The 22,889-nt window shown below is 41.1% G+C and overlaps 1 protein-coding gene across 1 annotated transcript in view; it reads left to right on the plus strand.

Moving 5' to 3' along the window:
* The window catches only part of LOC120534479 (zinc finger protein 585A-like), a 349,597-nt gene that overhangs the window by 103,931 nt on the left and 222,777 nt on the right, over positions 1 to 22,889 (plus strand). Inside the window, exon 4 of the mRNA XM_039762072.1 lies at positions 17,093 to 17,992. Coding sequence (XP_039618006.1) covers positions 17,093 to 17,992 — 900 coding nt within the window. The remainder of the gene's footprint in view (positions 1 to 17,092; positions 17,993 to 22,889) is intronic.

Here is a 22,889-nt window from a genome sequence, read left to right on the forward strand (position 1 = left end):
TGATGAGCATATTTTGAGTAAGGCAGCACGTATTATAACAATCCAGAATCTATTCTACCCCATGTCGATTATATCAGAGAGGCTAAGAAACGCTTCACTAAAGCCGACGTGGTCATTACACCAGTATATGCGCAAGACATTCCTCATTAAACGTTTTTACTATTCAGTGATTCCCAAATCTGTAGCTGATTTGTATTATTGGTTTCCAAAAAGCAATGTGAGTAAAAGCGTGTGCTGCATAACTAATCACAACTATCTCTAAAACAGAATCAGTGTGATCAACAGCGTCTTCTACAATTTAAGGAAAGCCTCGGGATTTCTGCATTAATGAGACAAAAAAGTTGTAAAAAAAACCTTAGCGAATTCATCCAGAGGTGGATATAAAGACTTACACTCGGGGGCAAATGCAATGGAGAATACCGACAATGTACACCTTCAGAAGTGGAATAAATCGACTGTATACTGAAGCATTCCACTGTCAAACGTAAAAATACAAAGTAGTACATTTCAGATAAACGATGAGTTTTGTTAATTATAAACAGTGCAACATAACTATTATATGTGTTGTTACTTTTTATTTATTCTCACCATACGTTACATATCTACATGGGAAATGAACATGGGTAATATGTTTATAATAATTCGGATTAAAATACACTGTCAAAATATATTAATGAGAAAATTGTGGCACATTGACCGTTAGGAAATATAAAAAAGCGTGTGCGTTGTCATTTAGAACAGAATGCATTGTTAACGTCACGCACTCTCTACTGACGCGATGTCACAAAAACAAAAGAAACAGCGCAGTCCAGAATATAAAACAGAATCTCAAGGAAGCGGGACGCGTGAGTAGTAACGAATAATATGTGACACCGAGAAATTATAATTCCTAATAACGGGAACAAGTAAAAACTATGACTTCGTAAAACGGACACTGTAAACGTAGGCATTTCAATAAATAATTTAGGAGGCTTGTGTGTGCATTTCAATATCGATTTAAGAACTATAGGTAGGCCACCTGTTGTACTATAAACGGTAGCTCAAGCAGCACTTAACAGTAAATAGTCTAACAACTAAATATAAGTGAATGAAACGAAGAGGACGCGTCGCTACAATAAAGGTTCACGCGGTCCCGCTGCATGTTTGGAAGGCGCTGATTGGCTGAAACTGTTTATAGCGAATTGTCCTGAGATGCGTGTTGGATAATGGATGGATGGATGGAAGTGCCGTATAGCGATCAGAAACGAAAAGACACATGTAAGCATGCTGCACAATAGTTTGTTATTCTACAATACAAATTCAGTACGACACCAGGGTGTCCAAACACTCAAATATGAAGCTTATTACGCTTTACAGTGAAACATTTATACATATACAATATAAATAGGGGACGTGTACCCCCTGGCCGACTACAGCGGCCCAGCCTGCCCTCGACAGCTCAGCTATCCGTCCAAGCTGAAAATATTGTTAAATGGAGGAATTGAAAAAAAAAAACCTTTCACAAGAGGAGGATCAACGACGCGAACCCCTGGCGTTTTTACTGAGAGACAGTTGCGATACCATTGAGCCACCTAATCGGGATAATTAACGAGCTCCGCACAACTAAACTACTACTACTGTTCTTACTGCGGCGGATGGAGACAATATGTTGTTTGACATATACACGTTAAATTGGTTTAATTGACACGAGAGTATCATTGTTGTATCCTCCTAATGATGACGAAAAAATTAATATTTATAGTTGTGTACTATATGACGTATAAAATATCTCAGTACTTGCTCGAATTATAACATCTGTGATTTAAGGATGTCATATCTTCTTTCTCAAATGTGCTTATCTGTATTATGGCAAAACACAGGGGTAAACCTTTATTTTCCGTCAACTCCGTTTTAATTTAATCAAAACAAAGAAAACGTTTAAGAATAAATAACAAGGCTCGTTTTCAAATTATGTATTTTTAAGTACAACATTAGGGTCGTGGAACCCCAAATGTCGGGCTATTAAATGTGATCTCAAGAAAAGATGAGGGTTAATAATAATACTAATAACAGGAGCGATAATAATGATACAGTGTAAAAGGGAATATTCATTGAAAGAGCCGGGGTTCCAAGAGCGAGGCGTCTTATTTTGTTTAACTCTTACTATCGTATCCTGTCGGCGTTACTCAGACATCAGACACTGGATGTGACGAACCTTCTCCTCGTTGTCAGTCTGTAGCTGCGAAAAAGTAAAAGCAATAGAGTTTTAACAGGACGTCATTGAAACGGATCACGAGTTTGTGTAACGTTGATGAAAATGACCAGGAGGTGTCACTAGAGAGGTGAGTGTCAAATGCTTCGAAGCTTCGATACGATTTCCGACACAATTGATTCAAACGTTTCTATGCTTCGCGAGGCTTCTCTTCGCCCATCACTGTCTCACACACATGCTGGTTTGATTGCTGCCTGCGTGGCTCCGTTCACCTCATCGCGCGATTTCAAAGACGATCTCAAAGTTTCTGTTGGGCCAACTGATGAAAGATAAGCGAGGTGTCGGACTTTACTCGTCTGCGATGCTCTTTCCAGAAGGCGTCGTAGCGCTAAGACCGCCGTAAACTCCTCTTTAAGATTCAACTTTAAGTGTTTTTAAAACTCATTGTAACTAAAGGTCAGTCGTTAATCGCTAAGTGTTTCTTAAACGGGCTTTCTCTTTAGCCAGCTGTAGTCACAGGCAGCGGTCGCCACAAAGAATATCCATCCATCCATTATCCAACCCGCTCTATCCTAACTACAGGGTCACGGGAGTCTGCTGGAGCCAATCCCAGCCAACACAGGGCGCAAGGCAGGAAAAAAAACCCGGGGCAGGGCGCGCACACACACACACACACACGGGACAATTTAGAATCGCCAGTGCACCTAATCTGCATGTCTTTGGACTATGGGAGGAAGCCGGAGTACCAGGAGGAAACCACAAAGAATACAATAGTTGAATTCACGTTATGGCAGCCATGTGAACAATAAAAATACAAAGCTTTATACTTGAGGTCAATTCAATTCAATTCTTTATTGTCATGTGTACAAATATCGTGTACAATGAAATGCTTGCTTGCATGTGCCCCAGCAGATAGTGAACATAGACAAAAAAACCCACACACAATAATAAATGAATATAAATAAGTAAATAAATAAAACCATAATTCTAGGAATAAGACGGAGGCAGAAGTACAGTATATGTGCAGGTAGCAGTGGAGGTGACACAAGGTCTGATTGCAGTTGGGTAGAAACTGTTCCTGAACCTGGAGGTGCGTGTCCGAATGGACTTTAGTCGCTTCCCAGATGGGAGGAGGGTGAAAAGTGACAGTGCAGGGTGGCTGGGGTCCCGCCTGAGCTTTCCTGAGACAGCGTGTAGTGTGGATGTGATGGGTCGCAGGGAGCTGTGTGCCCGTGATCTGCTGTGCTGTATTCACCACACACTGCAGAGCTCTGCAGTCCTGAACTGAGCAGTTGTTGTACCAGGATGTGATGCCTCCTGTCAGTACACTTGTAGAATCTGCACAGGGATGTGGGGGACATCCGGGCTTTACTCAGTCTCCTGAGGAAGTAGAGGCGTTGTTGGGCTTTCTTGACTACTGCCGCAGTGTGACTTGACCACTTAAGGTCATCAGTGAGGGTGACTCCGAGGAACCTAAAGCTGCTGACCTGCTCCACAGCCTCACCTCCGATGTAGATGGGGCGGTGCTCTGTTGCCTGTTTGCGGAAATCCACAATCATCTCCTTAGTTTTGCTAACGTTGAGGGTGAGGTTGTTGTCCTGACACCATTCTGCCAGGAGTCTGACCTCCTTCCTGTAGGCCGTCTCGTCGTCCTCGCTGATCAGACCTATTAGGGTGGTATCGTCAGTAAACTTGAGGATGGTGTTAGAAGATGGTCTTCATGAAATCCAGTAAAGCATTTATTGTATTACAGTTTATAGATAAAACAAGTTTGTTTAAATGTTTTTATACTTTGAGGTGAAAGCTTTAGTCCTTTTCGACGGCATGTAGGTTTATCTTGCTGAGGCCCACTAAGTGGTCAGTCGGGAGCTCAAATCTCCAAACAGTGGAGCCCTAAGGATAACCGAGTCACTCACGGCCTCCACCACATCGCAGGCCCAGTACTGGTGCAAGCTGGTATTTAATAGGAGTTTATTACCGTGCTCAATATTCCATTATTTGTGTGTGTCTGTCCAACATTTACTTCCAGAAAGTGAAATCAGCGAACATGAAAGTTTGTTTTGAGCTGAATCTCTGTTTAGTGATTTTAAAGGAGAGCCTCCTGACGTTCATTAAGACTTGAACCATTTAGTTGCTGTTCTCCATCACTAAGCACCTTTGTCCAGACAATTTTATTTGTAAACCCTCACCTCTGTTAGACAGGACTGTCCATGAGTCTTAAGTCAGAGGGGTTACAGTTGTTGTTGTGGCTGTGGAAACAAGCTGTTCTTATTAGAAAAGAATTTAATTAAAGGGTTGGAGAACATTACATTATTTGATTGAAAGTACACAGTGGTGCTGATTTACTGGGTAAATTACTACTTGTGTTTAGTGAGATTGCATATTTGAGTTTTCTTTGATTTAAGGAAGTGCGGGATACAGCCCGGACACAGACAGGTAGACATCGTTTTATCACCCAACACACGTTTATTTACAATATGTACAGCACAGTGAACACACACAAGCCAGTGCCGCAGCCGCAGCACCAGTCACCCCAAAGTCCAGGCCCTCGACAATGCCTTTCTCCTGCCCTGACCATGTCCGCTCCTCTCCTCCAAGACTCCGTCTTTCTCCACTCCCGACTCGAATGGAGGGAGGCGGCCCCTTTTATACACACCCAGACATGCTCCAGGTGCCTCCTGATGAGGGGAAGTACCGTCTGCGCACCCGGAAGCACTCCGGGTGTCCCTGGTCTTCGTCCCCCCAGCACTTCCGGGTGTGGTGGAAGTGCTGAGGGCCAGGGCTCCACAGGCATTTGGGCACCCCCTGGTGGTGACCACAGGCCCCTATAGTGTTGAGCTTCTAAGCTCCGTTCCCGTGGTCCCCAAAGCCACCAGGGCGGTCACCCCCTCGTGGTCTGGAGGAGGCGTAAGCCCTCCTCTGGTGCTTCCGGGTATCCCGGCTGGGTGCCACCCCCAGTTGCTTGCCACAGAAGAAAACGTTCAGATTTTTACGGTGATTATTATCATGAAGTCCTTCTAATACAGTCTAACTGTTCAGTGTGGCAGGACCCCAACTTCTTTGAACAGCTCAGTTAAATTCAGGCTGCTGTCAGTTCACTAAAGTGCATATCCGACTGCTCATGGCACACATCGAGCTCAATCACAAATCTCCATGTAGCTGTAGGTGAGCAGCCATTCAAATAACACGTTGGATTAAAGAAGCACCCTGTGCTGGTCTGGCACCCTGCCTGGGGTTTGTTTCCTGCCTTTCGCCCGGTGTTGGCTGGGATTGGTTCCAGCAGACCCCCGTGACCCTGTAGTTAGGATATACAGGTAGTGGGTTGGATGATGGATGGATGGATGGGTTAAAGAAGCACAAACACTTAATTATTCAAACTGTGCCTCAATTATTTGATGTGCACACACCTTTGGTGCTTAAAGTTTAAAAACAGTGAGGTGGGATTTCAGCTCCTCCTCATTGTCTGCCATCATCACATCTTTTCCATTTGCTCCTTTAATTGTATTGCACTGATCTGCTCCATTTTGTCTTTCCGTTTTGTAATTTCTGTTATGATGGATCCTTCTGTTAATGCAAAGTCTGGTTGATTGTCACACCCAGAGCTGGCCTTCATGTGCCACACTTCTACAGCGGACCCTCACTATTTCTAAACCTGAAAATTCACGTTTTTGAGTTGACCATTTCTAGACACAATTATGTATCCAAAGCAAAAACCCGCTAGCACGCCAAAGTGTCTGCTGGTGAAGGCAGAGGACGAAGAGCGCGCTGTGGTCGTGTCTCTGCTGTTCATAGGATGGCGTCTTGTGCTGTTGCTGTTTAAAACTGATGTGCTTTTGCTTTTTCGCTAGTACTGTATTTTGTTTCAAAGTGCGTTATTTGCATACAATAAGCACTTCCTTGTTTATGTAAATCCCAGTCCATGTTCAGTCCAGTTTTGAAGAAAGTGCAATTGTTATCTGATACCATAGGTCACGACGGGTGTCGAACTCTGGTCCTGGAGGTTGCAGGTTTTCATTCTTACCATCTTCATTAGTGACCAGTTTTTGCTGCTAATTAACTCATTTTTCTTTAGTTTTAATTATCTTGATCCGGGCCTCTTAGTTCAGGGGTGTCCAACTCCAGTCCTGGTGGGCCGCAGTGGCTGCAGGTTTTCATTCTAAATATCTTCCTAATCAGTGAGCTGTTTTTGCTGCTGATTAACTTGTTTTGCCTTAGTTTTAATTGATGCGACTCAGACCCCTTAGTTGTCCGCCACATGACCAGCTAATATGAAAATAAAGAAAGGTGAAGGTCTCATTCATGTTGGTCTGCTCAGGTCACCAAAACATGTTGACTGATATGTAGATGGAAATTTTTTTACATTAGCATAAAAATAGCAAATTAACATAAAGAGCCGTACAAAGTAATTAAAAGCTTCTAAAACATTAGATTAAGCATAAATTAGAATGTTTAGCAAATAAGATAGGTCAAGAAAATAGTTAACTAAAATATTGCATTATTTTTCAAGCTTGCAGCAGGATTGTAAGAACAGAAAACGAGAGCAAAAAATGTACAGAAACCAGCTAGAACAGGATAAGAGGTTGAGAACACCTGTGTCCAAGGCTAGGAAGCTAAAGAAACGATACCACAGATACAAAATGGCTATGGTAGGCACGTAAAGAAACCAGCTGGTTTGATGAATCAGCAGAAAGGCAACAAAAGGCTTTTGCTGTAAGCAGGGTCACACTGATGTAATGCATAAACAAAACACTAGTATATTCGGGCATTAGCAATAAATATAGAAGAATATATTAGAAATTAACTTTAGTGTAGAAATTAAGGCAAATCAAGTATGCCAAGCAAATGATTGAATAAAAGCATATACCAAATTTCTTTTCAATAAAAGCTTAGCTTTAGGCCATCATTATAGTATAGCATGAAAGGCTAGAGAAGGAAGTGACACCATGAAAGACCAAATATGGAATAAAGAACATCTGCCCAGTTGAAGAACCAATCAAGAATAAGCAAAACAGAAACTGGAGTGAACAACAGACAGTATAGCCAGGTGCAGAATGAGCTAATTGTACGAGGTCAAAATGATAAGAAATTGTTATAAAAATTTTGATTGCTGCAATGTTCAGGGCTAAGCTCAATTTGGCCATATTGGGTTTAGTCCGTGTTGTTATTTGTGTTGTTGCAATAAAGCTTTAAAACTCTGTCTGTCTATCCCAAGTCCTAATAGCCTTCTTTTCAGGTAAAAAGCCTTCTGGTGACGAATTTTTCGCCACGACATATATTCAATAATTAACAGCAAGAATTGGCTTCTCATTAAGAGACTGGTTGGAGTGAAACTGGTTGGAGTTTGAAGCCCCAGTTTAGATGGTCATCTGTTGGCTCGTTTCACATCTCATTTCTGTTTGACTGCCATTCAGTGAAGAAACGAATCAATTCAGAGGCCTGAATCCTTAAAAACAGGGCTATTAAAATGAAGGGAAAGGAGTTAATTAGCTGTGAAAACTGGTCACTGACTAGGAAAAGGGTGAGAATGAAAACCTGCAGCCACTGCAGCCCTCCAGAGGCCTCATGTATAACGCCGTGCGTAGAACTCGCATTATAACATGGCATAAGCACAAAAGCCAAAATTCCTGCATCTGGATTTTTCTGTGCGTACTCCAACTTCCACGTTCTTCCGCTACATAAATCCTGATCAGCGTGAAAACTAACGCTCGAGCAAGCGCATTATGTAACGCCCCAAATCCTCCCAGAATTACACCTCTTTGAATATGCAAATGAATATAAATCACCCTTAAGCTCAGCCTTCTGTGAAAAGACAATGGGAAAAGCACGGGGAAAATATAAGAATTTCAGAGAATACCAAGTGGAGGCAAAGGAAAAACATACTATTTGTTCAAATAAGCCGTGGTATAATCAACAAAATGAAGTTGATCGAGTGACATAGCGTGTTGGAGAAACTTGAAAGCTCACATTCACAAAAATCGCACAGTGCCGGAAATAAAAAAGAAGTCACATATCAAAGTCTTCGTGTAGCCCACTGTCTTGAGTGTCATATGAAAGCTTATTAGGGTACAGAGAAAAAAGGCACACAGTGGGGGAAAAAGCACGAAATGTCAACTTCAATCTCGACATTTCCACTTTAATCACGTAGTTTATTTTGTCATTAAAGTAGAACATCATAAACTTCATCTTAAAATCGTTTAATTAACCAGTTTCTCAAATCACATCGTAATTAAAGTAGCAAGTTAAATGCTTTGTTTTGTATTTGATCTTCTTTGTGTGTGAATCACTATGTGCTTCTTAAACCGGCTCTCATCCTCCAACTGGACACAGAATCCATTACATTTGTGATATTACAGCTCTCTGAATAACTAAAATACTGAGATGTATACGTGATATCATTTTTATGATGATAGGAGTTAAAGCACGCTATTAAACATGAGTTTCACGGTGCAGTGATTGTGTGCGACCATCGATGAAATAATTTATTGCAGCAGTACTCAGGGGCAGCTCTATGTCCAATAGAAAAAGTCCAGCGACCCTACAAAGACAAAAGGCAGAAGGTGGCATGGCTCTACCTAACTTCCAGTTTTATTACTGGGCGGCAAATATACAGGCAATAAGAACCTGGACACAAATAGAAGAACATACACAGGCTTGGACCGCAATAGAAGTAAAATCCTGCAGTACTTCTTTGTATTCCCTGCTCTGCGCTCCAATAAACACACGTTATCGGCAATACACTAATAACCCAATTGTGCCCCACTCACTTAGAATCTGGAACCAATGTAGAAAGCATTTTAAGACGGAGAAGCTTCTTTCTGTGGCACCCCTGCAAAAGAACCACCTCTTTCAACCCTCACAAACATATGCAGTTTTTAATATCTGGAAAAAATTTGGACTTAACTTGTTAAGAGATCTTTATATAGACAACGTCTTTGCATCCTATGAACAATTACAGTCCAAATTTAACATTCCAGCTACAAATTCCTTTCACTATCTTCAAATCAGGAACTTTGTTAAACAGAACCTTCCAGATTTTCCTCATCTTGCACCCTCATCCACGCTGGAAAAAGTATTGCTCAATTTCAAGGAGTTAGACTCCATCTCTACAATATATAAAATCCTTTTACAATCCCTTCCTTTCAAAGATCCAAGAGGACACTGGGAAAATGACCTCTCAATTAATATATCAGAAAAGGAGTGGAAAGTAGCAATGCAGAGAATTCACTCGAGCTCCATATGCGCAAAGCATACAATTATACAACTCAAAATTATATATCGAGCACATCTGTCTCGACTAAAACTCTCCAAAATGTTTCCAGGGCAGGATCCAACCTGCGAACGTTGCAACCAAGTCACAGCCTCACTAGGTCACATGTTCTGGGCCTGCACCAAATTAACATTATTCTGGACAAAAATTTTTACTTACCTCTCAGACAGTCTTGGACTCACAATCCCTCCTAACCCATTAACAGCTGTGTTTGGGGTTCTTCCAGAGGGTCTTAAGGTGGAGAAAGACAAACAAATTGTGATTGCATTCACTACACTGTTGGCACGCAGACTTATTCTGATAAACTGGAAGAACCCAAACTCTCCTCTTTAAGTCAGTGGGAAACTGATGTGTTATATTATTTAAAATTGGAAAAAATCAAATACTCAGTTAGAGGATCTGTGCAGACTTTTTCAAAACATGGCAGGATCTAATCAGTAATATTTTGAAATGAGTTTATAAAGCACAGAGAATTTGTTGATTTAGGTATTTTTTACAAGCCTTAAATTTTACACCATTTGGCTTGCTCTCTCTCTCAAGGGTGGGGATCGATCTGTTCTTAGTATAATTCTTTTTTTTTTTGTAAAAACTTGATTACTATGTATTGATTATAATAAAATTAATAAATAAATAAAAAAAAAAAAAAAAAAAAAGAAAAGTCCAATGTCAATATGTTATCTTATGCATGGTGGATCGCCACACAATCAGCTCCGTAATAGACGTTAAGCCATCTGTAAGCTTAGAGCGCTGAATCTTCAAAACGTTAAAGGAACATTGAAATATCTTCGTAGTACATGTTTAATTATTCTATCCTTCACGCCAGTCCCAGTGAAGAATTTAGATTATTTAAATGAAGTTAAAGTTTTATCTGTAAAATATAATAAACATATTTTTCTGCATTTCATCTTAAAAATGATATCGTCATCATATGTAAATACGTGCTTTATAAAGTGGCTCAGGTTGTGTAATATTATAACTGTAGTGCAAATTTACAGTGAGGTGATTGTACTTATAAGTACAAACAGTTCTACAAGGAGCAATTGATTGAGTGCATTTAAAGTTCTTTGGATGAAACTGTTTCTGAACTGCGAGATCCGTACAGGAAAGGCTTTGAAACGTTTTGCTGTGGCCGAGACAGCGTGTGCTTAATGCCGTATACTGATAATCCCCTTTCCGATCAGCTGCTGCTGTGATTCACACTCAGATACAGTAATATAAATACCCCGAGTCGTGCAGTGAGAGTAATATGGAAAAAGATGATCCGCTGTGGCAACTCCTAACGGGAGGAGCTGAAAGAAGAAGAAGGTGCAGTTAGAGTAACAACGCTAAAGCAGTTAAGGTATTTGGAATACTATGGCTGTTCCCTGGACCATTATATTGTTACGAGTTAATTACAATCAGATGCATTACACTAATAAACAATATGCGGTTAGTTTCGGTGTATTTATAAAGCCGCGTCAGGAAAATAAGGTGTAACCAACAGTAGCATTGCTTTGACGCTGGGTGCCGCCAGTCTGCAAAACCGAGCGGAGAACTTGCGTACAACAAGGCATGAGGTACCGTGGAAAAGTGCGTGGCTTTACGCCAAGTGTAGGTTTTATACATCGCGATTTGAACATGGAAAAGTTCTTACGCAACATTTCTGTGTGTACGCACCGTTTATACATGAGGCCCCTGGCCTGGAGATGGACACCCCTGCCATGGAGTATTGTTGTTTTTACTTCTGCACTGTACACAAACACAAGTTTATTGAGTCTTTTAAACATTATATAATTAGGTCATTTATGTTTTGAATGATTTATTTTATGCAGAAATCCTCAGTGGACTGTTCTATAGGTTTGTAAGAGCGTTTTAATTATATTTGGGAATCTGGTAAGAGAACTAAGGATGGACTGGAAACTCATTTTTTCCTCTTTGAGGTGATAAAAGGAGGCTCCTTTTATCTGAGAATTTGCTCTCAGACGTTTTCTTGAGCAGCTTATATTGGTATAACAAGGTATAGCTGTACTCTGTTCCCACTAATTTGTCATAAAAAGTCAATTACTGTATTAAAGGTTAAACTAATACGACAAGTAAATCTGTTTTACTTTTAAACAATGAAATATGACATAATGGCTCCAAGTCACGTCATTGAGCTCTTTACGTCTGCGTGATAGGAGTTCACAGTTAAACTGAATAAAGTAGTTTGAAACTTGCAATGGGAACAACGAGTTTTATAAAACAGGTTACTGCAGTCAAGCCTTACAACTGACTCAGTGGGCAATATGGTGATGTGTGGTATTTGACGATTGATTCCAGTCAATTACCATCTAAAGGTTTGTATCTAAACTACCACCATATTAGAATGTCAACATCACAAATGACACATTTCTGCATAAGCTAGCCAGCCCATTATTTCACCTGCTGCATTTCATCAAAGTTAAGTTCCTCCTGTGATGGACGGCCGGCAGCTCAACCCAGCCGACACACCCAGGACACTAGATGGCAACTTCCCTGCAGCATAGCGGTGCCCCGGATTCCCGCAGGGCACTATGGGAGATGGAGTTCGGCTACACAGCCCTGCTGGGTACTGTGGGTGCCGCCAGGTGACGCTACATGGAGATACGGGGGTTTCTGTTTCCCATACAGCCCAGAAATACTCCCAAGTCATGGGGACAGAAGGACAGAGGTACTTCCGGACTGAAGAAAATACAATTCTCCATCTGACCTGGAAGTGCTGATGAATCACATGGACGGAAGGACACAAGCACATCCGGGTCAAGGACTTAGTGGAGACCCAGCAGGAGAGCCGGAATTGGGAGGGAGTGTGATGGAGCTGCTGGGAGGAGAGAAGGAGAGAATTGTTGTATTGATTTGTTATTGATTTATTGTGTATTTGGTGGATATGGTGCTTTGGAGGCACTATTGATAAGAAAAGCATTCAAATTCTTCTTAGTGCAATTAAACTTGTGTCCAGAGCATCTGTCTGTTGGGTTTCATGGGGCAACAGCGCCCTCTAACATCCACATCCCCTTTTCATCCCCCATTGCCTGATGTGTGTTTGTTTCTTAACATAATCCTATGGCCTTACTTGATCAAACATTCCTCAACATAACTGACAGTACAATTCTAGGGCCCCAACAACACTGTATGTTTAGTCATCATAGTGAATGCTGTTGACCCACAACTCTGCAAGGTGGTCTTTCAGCCTGTTGGACCTTCTCTCCACTATCGAGTTTCTTTCACACCTGATATTTTTATGTAAAGAGTAATGAATTACTGTTATTATGCTATGAATCATCTGACTTGACTTAAACCGAGAGGTGCTGTAAAATGAAATTCAAATGTTAAATATTAAATAAAAATTATAAAATATTAAATAAAATCCTCTTTTTTTCCACAGAGAAAAAGGAAAAGCTGCTGTTTATTGTAACTTCTAGATGGATGTAAAAGAGGAGATGTGTGAGGCGGACATAAACACCATGAAGATATCGACCGTGAGTATTAAGGAGGAAGGCGGTGAGTGGGAGTCTGTCTGCCCTAAACAGGAGAGTCTGGCCATTAAGGAGGAGGACTATGAACTGGAGTCACTGGCCATTAAAGAAGAGGCTGAAGAGACGTGTGTCAGCAATGAGACTCGCATCCATACAAGTGTGACGAGTGTCAAGGAAGAAGACCTTCATGATGGGTGTCATGGTGGAGTGGTGACCAGGTTAGACTCTTCTCCAAGTAGACCCTGTTCATCTCTGCAGTCTTCTGTCGATGTGAAGTCTGAATCATTACCGCCTGACACAAAGCGGGCTGAGAAAATATCATCTGTTGGAACTCTGAAAGGTCAACTACCATCTAGAAGTAAGTCTGGAGAAACCAACATAAAAAAATGAGTCTGAAAGGAGGCTCTTGTGTTTTTTTATACGAAAATCATAGAAATAGAATGCAATTGACATTTTATTGTTTGTCTAATGTGGTTTGAGAGCAGCAGAGATACATGGAGGGACTTGATTGGGTGGAATGACTTGTATGAGTTGAGCCCATGTGGTGAATTGTTGGGTTTCTGTGCTGGTCATGGATTGTATATTACAAACACCCTATTTGATCACAAGGTTTGTCATGCATGTGCCTGTACCAGAATACTTTGGGCCAGTGGTCGGTGGTTGAAAGTGGTGGTCGGCTACTCTGATATTCGACATTTGGGTAATGGCAGGTGCTGAGCTGTCAACTGATCACCACTTGGTGTTTAGTGGGCTCAGGTGGATGACCCAAAAGGATAGTGAAGGCCTCTTGGAATGAGTCGAGTTGTAGATGATCTTCTTCTGCATCACAGCAGACATTTGGAGTGTAGAGTCTGAGAACTCAAGAACTCTGTAGTGGAGGCCACTGCAAAGAGCTCTGGCCAGACATTTGTTGGGTCTGTCATGATGGCATCCCCAGCAGTAAGGGAACTCTAAGGTTGAAGAAAAAGGCTGATCATGTAATGTTAGCAAGAACATGTCCTGATGTAACTGAAAAGAACCAAAAAGGTGGCAGCTGCCTGACTTTGATTAATGAAAAACTTCAGAAAGAGTGTCCTACAGAGAGGCATGTGTTATTGACAGAGTGAAGTAACTTTGTTCATTTCCCTTTGAAGTGACAGTTAATTTATATTGGCTTTTCATTGAGTACAGACTCAGAGTGCTTGACGTTTCCAGTTGCAAAGCTAAAGACAGTAATCATTAAATCAGACATGATTGACATGCATGAGCACACACTCCAGATTAAAGGAAAGCAGAGCACAGATACATGTTGACAGTTCACATTTAATTAGTAGAGAGTATGAATGTCACAAAACTGACCAGCCCTGGTCGGAAACTCTTTTGAGGATTCAAATCATTTGATATTCACCTTTCTAGTGCCATCTCCTGGCCATTTGTGTTAACTTTACACAAACTGACAGTCTGTGAAACATCAGACATCGAAAGCCTTGAAAGCATCAAAACAAAGGCTGTTTAACAGGAGTTTGGAAATAAAGGATTCGTGTAAATCCGACAAGCTTGATTTCACATCACACAGGAAACTTTAAAGTTGGTACAAATTGAAAAAGAAAAAAGAGTTCAAAAGTGTATTGCTAGAAAACACAGATTTAAAGAGTTTGTTTAAATTGAAATGCCCAGTTATGTATTGGAATTCCCTAATTTAACAGTACAGATATGATATTGCTTGAATTTTTATTTTACCGGTATTTTTCAGTTACTGGAGAGAGAATGCCAGAGTAAATGTGAAATGTGCACATACTAAGATAAACCAGGTAGTTTGTGTTGACATCATTCTTTATGCACCCTATGCTGAAACCCCCTAAGATACATAAGACATAAAACAAGACTTTGCACTGAAGGTAAGTTGCGATTGTGACTGTTGGTTATGGCAGCTGCTTGCTTTGGTCAATGTGATTGGTTAGTGGCAGGGGAAACGTTAAATGCGTTAGCAAGTTGAAGGCTGGTTATTTCAATAATGCTATTTACATACATCCAGACTGGACTCCTTGGGTACTGTGTCTCTCCGGAAAATCCTTCGGTACCACTGGTTTGACGTTATGTTGCTCATGGAGTCCCGAATGAGGCACATTACCTGCATTGTGAAGGGAGCGTCAGTTACGGCACTACGGCCACGTGGCGCATTTCCCCGCGGGTGATCCAGCTCATGAGATCCTCATTGTTGGGGACCCGAGTGGCTGGACCAGGCCAAGGGGTCGCCCATGTTACACCTGGCAGCGGCAGATAGAGGGTCATTTCTGGAGGGTAGGATTGGACCGCATGTCTGCCTGGAGGGGTTCCCAACTGGGACCCGAGTTGTTTCGCCGTGTAGTGGGTGCAGCAACGCACTGTACCAGTGCATGCTCCCCGACTCGACTTGACTTGACTATTTACATAAAGGGTTTGTTCCACTTTGTTGCAATGAGGATGACTTTTTATTTATGTATCCCTCCACCGGCATTTGAAAAGATGCATTCACAAGGGACAGATGTTGCTGGCAGTCCGATGCTTTTTTTGAAAATCTTGATCCAGATGTGCGTATCCAGCTGCTCTTTGTTGCCAGTACTCAAGCAGATCTTCATGTCAGCCTTTATGCGCGTCTGCAAGGTATCTGTCCACCTCCATGGTGACATCAACAGCACGAGGTTCCCACAAATTGTAGAAAATGTTGCTGCTACCAATGAAGGGGCTGAAGTTGATGTCGATGGCACTGGCTCTTCTTGAAAGGCCGTTGTAATCAGTTACACTGCACATTTTTGTTTATGTTCCGTATTGAAATGAAGAATAAATATTACTTACTTATTACAAATCAGTGAATATTAACCATACTTACTGTGGGATGTCATGAGCACAGTGTGGTGATGAACACATCAGATTCACAAACTCTGATATGACTGAATCTGCCAGAGCTAAACGTTTTGATTTCTGCATGTGGCAAAGTGGGCAGGGACAGCGCCACAATAAATTCAGCAAATGATTTCCCACTGCCACGACAAAATGTGTAGAACAGAAGTTGTATTATTGTTATATACAAGCTTCCTTATGCAACCTATCCTTATCAATTTGATAAGGATATTTTGAGTCCACACCAAATTATGTGGTTTCTTGCATGAATCTTTCGTGGTATCTCTCAAAAATATTTGTTAACCTATAACTAAATATCATTTAGCTGAATTCTCAATGCTTGGGCAGTGCTTCATGCTAGAATAGCTCGTACAGGGCTCATAGGACTTGAGCTCATGTCGACAGTCCAGGAGGACAATTAGGGACCACCACTTTTGCTTTGGATCCAATAGAAATCCTCAACCGAGCAACCGACTAATGGAGTTGTTGTGCCTAAATATCTCATGACATGCAACATTTGAAACATAACTCAAGGCTGTGTTTTATATCATCTGTGCTTTGAAAGTTTGACACGGTTTTGACGTTCTTACCTCTCTCTTTTAGAGCAAACACAAATAGCTGTGCTGATCCTGGGCTTTCTCATCTACTCATTTTTTTTGTGCCGGACCACTGCAGCTCTTCTTTCCCTGTACTTTTGATATGTCGCTTTGTCCGTTCCTCTGTTTTGTGTTTGTGGTTATGTAAGTCTTTTTGATGTACTTTTTGGAGTCACATGGCTTTGGTGTAATTGTAGAGAAGTGTTGGTGTACATTCTGATTAATAAAAGTGCATTTCATGCTTGGGATGGCGCGCACTGCACTATTTTTTTATAAATGAAACTCATCGATATCTTGATAAATAAAGGTGATCAACTTGCATCTCCATTAATCAAATAAAAAATAAGAACAAAATATAATTCTGAAAAACATTTTTAGAATTTGATGACAAAATACTCATGCAGTTATTTAATGTAGTTAACAAAATAATAACCAATAATTTTGTCAGTTGGGCCTCTCATATGTGATCTGTTTAGTTCATTCATTCAAATTCTTGTCTCCAGTGATTGTGTCTCATGTGGTGAGTAGTTGTAACACAGAAGGCTAAGTTATCATGGTGAGATGTTTTCCATGTGCGATTAAAGTTTTATGAATGCTTATGCCAATCAAAGGTTGTTTATAATTTTAACCATCATTTGATGTTGTGACTTAATGTTAGCAAAAGGGCAGTGGATTGAAAAGTAAAAGTTTATTTTCTTTTTTAACATCATACAGGAAACAAACCTCATAGCTGTTCTGAATGTAGGAAACAATTCAGGTACAGGAGTGATCTTCAGCAACATCTTAGATGTCACACCGGAGAGAAACCATATTGTTGTTCTGAATGTGGAAAAGTGTTTTCACAAAGTCACCATCTTCAGAGCCACAAACGAATTCACACGGGAGAGAAGCCATTTTGTTGTTCTGAATGTGGCAAACAATTCAGTCGCAGCAGTTATCTTCAGGTCCACAAAAGAATTCACACCGGAGAGAAACCATATTGTTGTTCTGAATGTGGAAAACTGTTTTCACAAAGTCACCATCTTCAGAACCACAAACGAATTCACACGGGAGAGAAGCCATTTTGTTGTTCTGAATGTGGCAAACAATTCAGTCGCAGCAGTAGTCTTCAGAGCCACAAAACCATTCACACCGGAGTAAAGCTGTATTGCTGTTCTGAATGCGGCAAACAGTTCTCCCAAAACAGCATTCTGAAGTGCCACAAAGTAATTCACACAGGAAAGAAGTCGTTTTGCTGCTCTGAATGTGGCAAGCTGTTCGCTAAAAAGAGTTGCCTTCAAAGGCATACAAGAATTCACACAGGACAGAAACCATATTGTTGTTCTCAGTGTGGCAAACAATTTTCACGAAAGGGTGTTCTCCAGTCCCACACAAGAACTCATACTGGAGAAAAACCATATTGTTGTTCTCAGTGTGGCAAACAATTTTCACGAAAAGGTGTTCTTCAGTCCCACACAAGAACTCATACTGGAGAGAAGCCATATTGCTGTTCAGTATGTGAAAAAGTTTTCACGACCAAACGCAGCCTTCAGGACCACAGAAGAATTCATACTGGGGAAAGGCCATTTGGTTGTTCTAAATGTGGCAAAAGATTCACCAAGAGTTGGTCTCTTCAAAAACACACACGACTTCACACTGAAGAAAAGCTGTAGTGTTGTTCTGAATGTGAAAAACTATTTTTCAGCAAGAACAGCCATTGATACCATCGTAAAGTTCACTCTGGAGAAAAGCAGTGTGGTTGTTCTGAATGTGGAAAACGATTCACCGCCAGTAGCTCCCTTCAAAGACAAGATTTTAAACTAGAAAGACAGCACAATCTGAACAATGAAAGAGAAAAAGAATAACAAAAGTGATACAATTTTCTAACCCACTTAATCCATTCCAGGGTCGTGGGTAGGGAAAGAGGATGGGGTAACAAAAGTGGCAGTGCTAAAATACCTCAAGAATGGGGTCCACTCCCAAAGTAAGCAAACCAAGCCTTTGTTGAGAAGTTTATCAAGAGAGGTAGGCCTGAAGGATTAACCTGGGGGGGTTGTTGGGAGTTTGAAAAATGGAGGATATTGTTCCAGTTGTAGGAAATTTGTAGAAAAATATGTGTATTCTGAATATAATAATAAAACATTGTGAGACCTAAGTGTTTATCTTTACATATTTCTGTTCATATACTGTATATTGTCATTTCTCTCTGGGTTTGAGTTGGACAGGTCGTAAAAATAGAGAAGATTTAGTCAGGAAGGATGAAGAGAGCAATTGTCTTGTGGTCACCACCTTGAAAGCCATTTCGGGGGTTGTCTTGATGTTGGCTCTGCAGTTCACATGTTGTCACTTTCATTTGCACCAAATCAGGTGAAGCTGATTCAGAATCACTTATGCTTCCTTACTGAACAGATTGATGCCCCTGATGGTTCACTGACTTGGTGTTGACTGAGATGATTAAGTATTCCCTTCATATTTTTCACCAGTGTACATCTTTCTGGAGATCTTATCGGTGGAGGATCTATAATCTGCAGGCCTCCCTGCCTTGCGTTGGTTGTAGACATGTCCCTTTGCCAGTTGATGTCTTCTAAAGGGTAAATTAAGACCAGGGAATTGGTGAATAATCGTGGCTGCACAGGTAACTTGCACACAAGGGGGTGAAGTGAGATGGAGGTGGAAACAGGAGCTCACCTGGTTGCTGGTTGTGAAGTGTTGAAGGTTTATACCTAAACAGACACAACAAAATCACCAGGGACTTCGTGAATAATGCCCTGCATAGAATTCACACTAAAACATGGTGTACAGACTGTGAGATAATCAGCCCGGACACAACCAGATGGACACAGCCAGTTCTTAAAACAAACATGTTTATTCATAATACAGTCCCCAAGAACCAAGTCACGCACAGACACAGTGCTTCCAGCACCAAACACCCTTACACAGGCCTTTTAACGTCTGTGGGCCACCTTTCTTCGTCTCACTTTCATCGAGTTTCATCCTCTTCAGATCCCGACTCTCACTCCCTTACTGTACGTTGGCGGCCCCCTTTATAGTCACCCAGACGTGCTCCAGGTGCTCGCTGATGTTCTGGCGGCACTTCCTGGTGTGACGGAAGTGCTGCATGAGCACCCGGAAGCACTCCGGGCGTGCCTGGAAGGTTCTTCCTCCACCTTCCCAGGTGTGGTGGAAGTGCAGATCTCCAGGGCTCCACTATGCTTGGGTTGCCCCCTGGTGGCGGCCATTGGTCCCAATGGGTTTGAGCCTCCTTGCTCCGTCCCCATGGTCCCTTCTTTGTCCAAGGCGGTTGCCCCCTCGTGGCCTGGGGAACGTATAAACTGCCTCCCGGTCCTTCCAGGTGTCCCAGCTGGGTCTGGCCCCCAGCCTCTTGCTATAGGACAAAGGTGTAAATGTGCATACTCAGAAAAAAATCCAGGTACATAAAACTGCGCTTAAGCCAAATTCCAGGAACTTCCCCTTTATGAATCCCAATAAATGTGAATTTTAGTGTATGAGGAAGCACCTACAGCCCCACTCTGACTCCTTTGAATATGCAAATAAACATAAACAGGTCCTTTTGTTCAGTGTTTATTTTTAAAGACAAAGGAAAGAGAAGAATTTCAGTGAATGCGACATGGAGGCAAGGAAAAACGTTTGGAAAGTTGCACAGAGCCCAGAGTCACAGCCCACGGTCTGTTTAATATGTTTCCGGCAATATTACTAAAGGTGACCACCGTGCCAATAATGTGACTCTGGTGCTGCTGGGCCAAGCACATCTTCGGGTGTTTGCTGCACAATCACCTCTGCCTCGGAAACCATTGGGCAACCATCTGGCTGTGAGTCACAAAATGAAATAATGAATTGCTGAAAGAGATGTGGCCAAAGAACTAAGTAATATAAGGGCTGTACTATGTGATACTGACCACAAATTAAATGAATAATAATAAAAATAAATGCTGCTTCTGATTACCTGTTTTTGCATTCTGCAAATTACATTCACAGTTGTAATGCTGTCTGATTTGGTTGATCATTTGGTGGGTCTGGTTCATCATCTCTTTTGGTATGGGCAATCCACGATAGTGTGCCACATTGTGCAGCACTCTACATGCTTGCATAATACGACATGCTTTACATGGACTATAGAGCAGCACATTAATAGAGTGGAAATGCTTTCTTATCTACATAAGCAAATTCATTCTCTGAAGGCATTTTTACAGTGCAGCGTCTGCACCAAGTGCCACAACAGATTGATTTTCTGCTCTTTACTTTGAGATGACTCTCTACCTTTAATAGGACTGCTGCTTGCCTTTTGCTGCTCTAGTTGGGCAAAGAAAGCACCTGTGACTTTGTGGAGCTGCCGTTTTTATAGGCTCTCCTGCTATAGATGAAGTAATCCCAGCTCATTCTTTTGGTGATTCATCCCTGGCTGATGTAACTTGTTCAGCACCGTTGCAATAGCAATGTGCATGCAGTTGACCGCTCCAGTTATGTTTGGAAAACTGGACGTTACTACCAATTGCGCTTTTATGTTTTCCAGTTCAACCGCAGTGTAAGGAAATCTTATCTGGATGACAAGAGGATATTGCCATCCTATAAAGCCAGCATGGCACGACTTAATGATGACTGAGAAATACCTGATCGGTCAACAAGTTCATGATGAAATGCTCCTGTGGCTAAAAAACACAAGAGTGGACAGAACTTGCAAAGGAGCAGGTACAGCAAAATTCCTCAGAATCTGCCTTTGTAAAGCCAGTTCAGCACACTGTGCCAAAAAGATCACTCTTGGAATCTGAAATTATCATGGAAACCAGTCATTATTATCTATCAATATGCACTCTCTTGTAATTCTTCAATTAGCAATGTCTTCTAACAACGCTAAAGCGGCCATGGTAGTTGGAATAGTTTGGCCATTCTGTGCAACATTATATTGTTACAGAATGATTATAATCAAGTGAATTCAATTTGTAAATGATATGCCATTATTTTGGTGTATTTGTTAAATCCAACATCATTGATGTGCTTCCAAGAAAAGGGAGACCACACAGAAACAGTAGCATTGCTTTGACGCTGGGTGTCGGAAATTTTCAAAACTGAGCAGACACTTGGATATACATGCATATGGCTTTTTGTCAAGGTTATTTTTTATACATCTTGAAGTGAGAGTGGAAACGGGCATACGCAACATTTTTGTGCGTAAAGATAAGGCTCCAGATTACCAGATTACTGAAAAATTTGCAAAATACGGGGATGGGCAAAGGAAGTTTACAGTTGTTCGTATGGAAAAAGACATGCAGGTTATGATTATTCCAATAGCTTTATTAACACAATAGACTTATCAACTTTGTTAACTCAAAAGAATGTCACAATGGCACAGTGCCATTAGGTGCAATCTCATAAGTGCTCAAATTGTTGGCCTTCATTACTTACACATTCTTGTAGTCTAGTTGCTACACTCAAACACTCTTTGGCACAGAGAGTTCTTTATTGTCATCAATTTGTTGACATGCTTCTCTTATGTAGCCAATCATTTCATTCACAGTATATGGTTGTCATGAAAATACGCCATCTTTGACAACACCCCAAATAAAGAAGTCCATTGGAGTGAGGTCTGGTGAATGTGCTGGCCATCACACTGGCCCTACTCTACCTATCCACCTGTTGGGTAATTGTTTATGAAGAAACTCACACACTTCTTGTCATAGTGTGGAGGACCTCCGTCTTGTTGAAAGAATAAGTCTTCATTATCATGCTGTCTCTATAATTGGAGTAAAACAGTGTCCCTCAGCATGTTAAGATACAGGTCATGTGTAAGAGTTGTATGGAAAAAAACAGGTCCAAGTACCCCTTTACACGAAAGACCTGCCCAAACTGTAACACCCAACTTCTCTTCTGTCATTATATGGGGATTTCCATTGCAATAGTAGACACAGTACAGCACCTGAAAATTTAAAATGAGCTTCATTGGACTGTGTAATTTTATCAATGATGCCATTGCCTTGTCTTTCTTCATTCATAACCACTTTGCAGAATTGTAAATGGCGATCCGGATCATCCTCTAATAACCCATTAATCAATCTTGGCCGATACATTTTTAAACATAAACGTCACTTTAGACGACTCAAAGATCTACGGGAAATGCCCAATTCAAACAAAGCTTTTTTTTAATTTTCTGAGGCATTCTGTTAATGCCAGAATCACAAACAAGTCATTTTTCTGGTTGTTCACACTCACCGGTCGACCACTTCTTGGAGCATTACAAATGGACCCAGTTTTGTTGAATTTACTGTGTATTCTGTAAATTGTTTGTCTACTTGGTGGAGGTGTATGAAATTGTTCAGCCCATTTCTGTCAAAAACTTTCAGCATTCTTCATCTTCCAGTATTGTTTAAATATCCACTTTCATTGGTTGTTCGCTAAATTATCAACCATCATCACCTAAAAGAAAAATCATAATTCAGGATACAAAAAAAAAAAAAGGATAATAATAATAAAAAGAAGAAGAAAAGACTGTGGTGGGTTGGCACCCTGCC

This window comes from Polypterus senegalus, chromosome 8 (assembly GCF_016835505.1).
Source record: "Polypterus senegalus isolate Bchr_013 chromosome 8, ASM1683550v1, whole genome shotgun sequence".
Lineage (NCBI taxonomy): Eukaryota > Metazoa > Chordata > Cladistia > Polypteriformes > Polypteridae > Polypterus > Polypterus senegalus.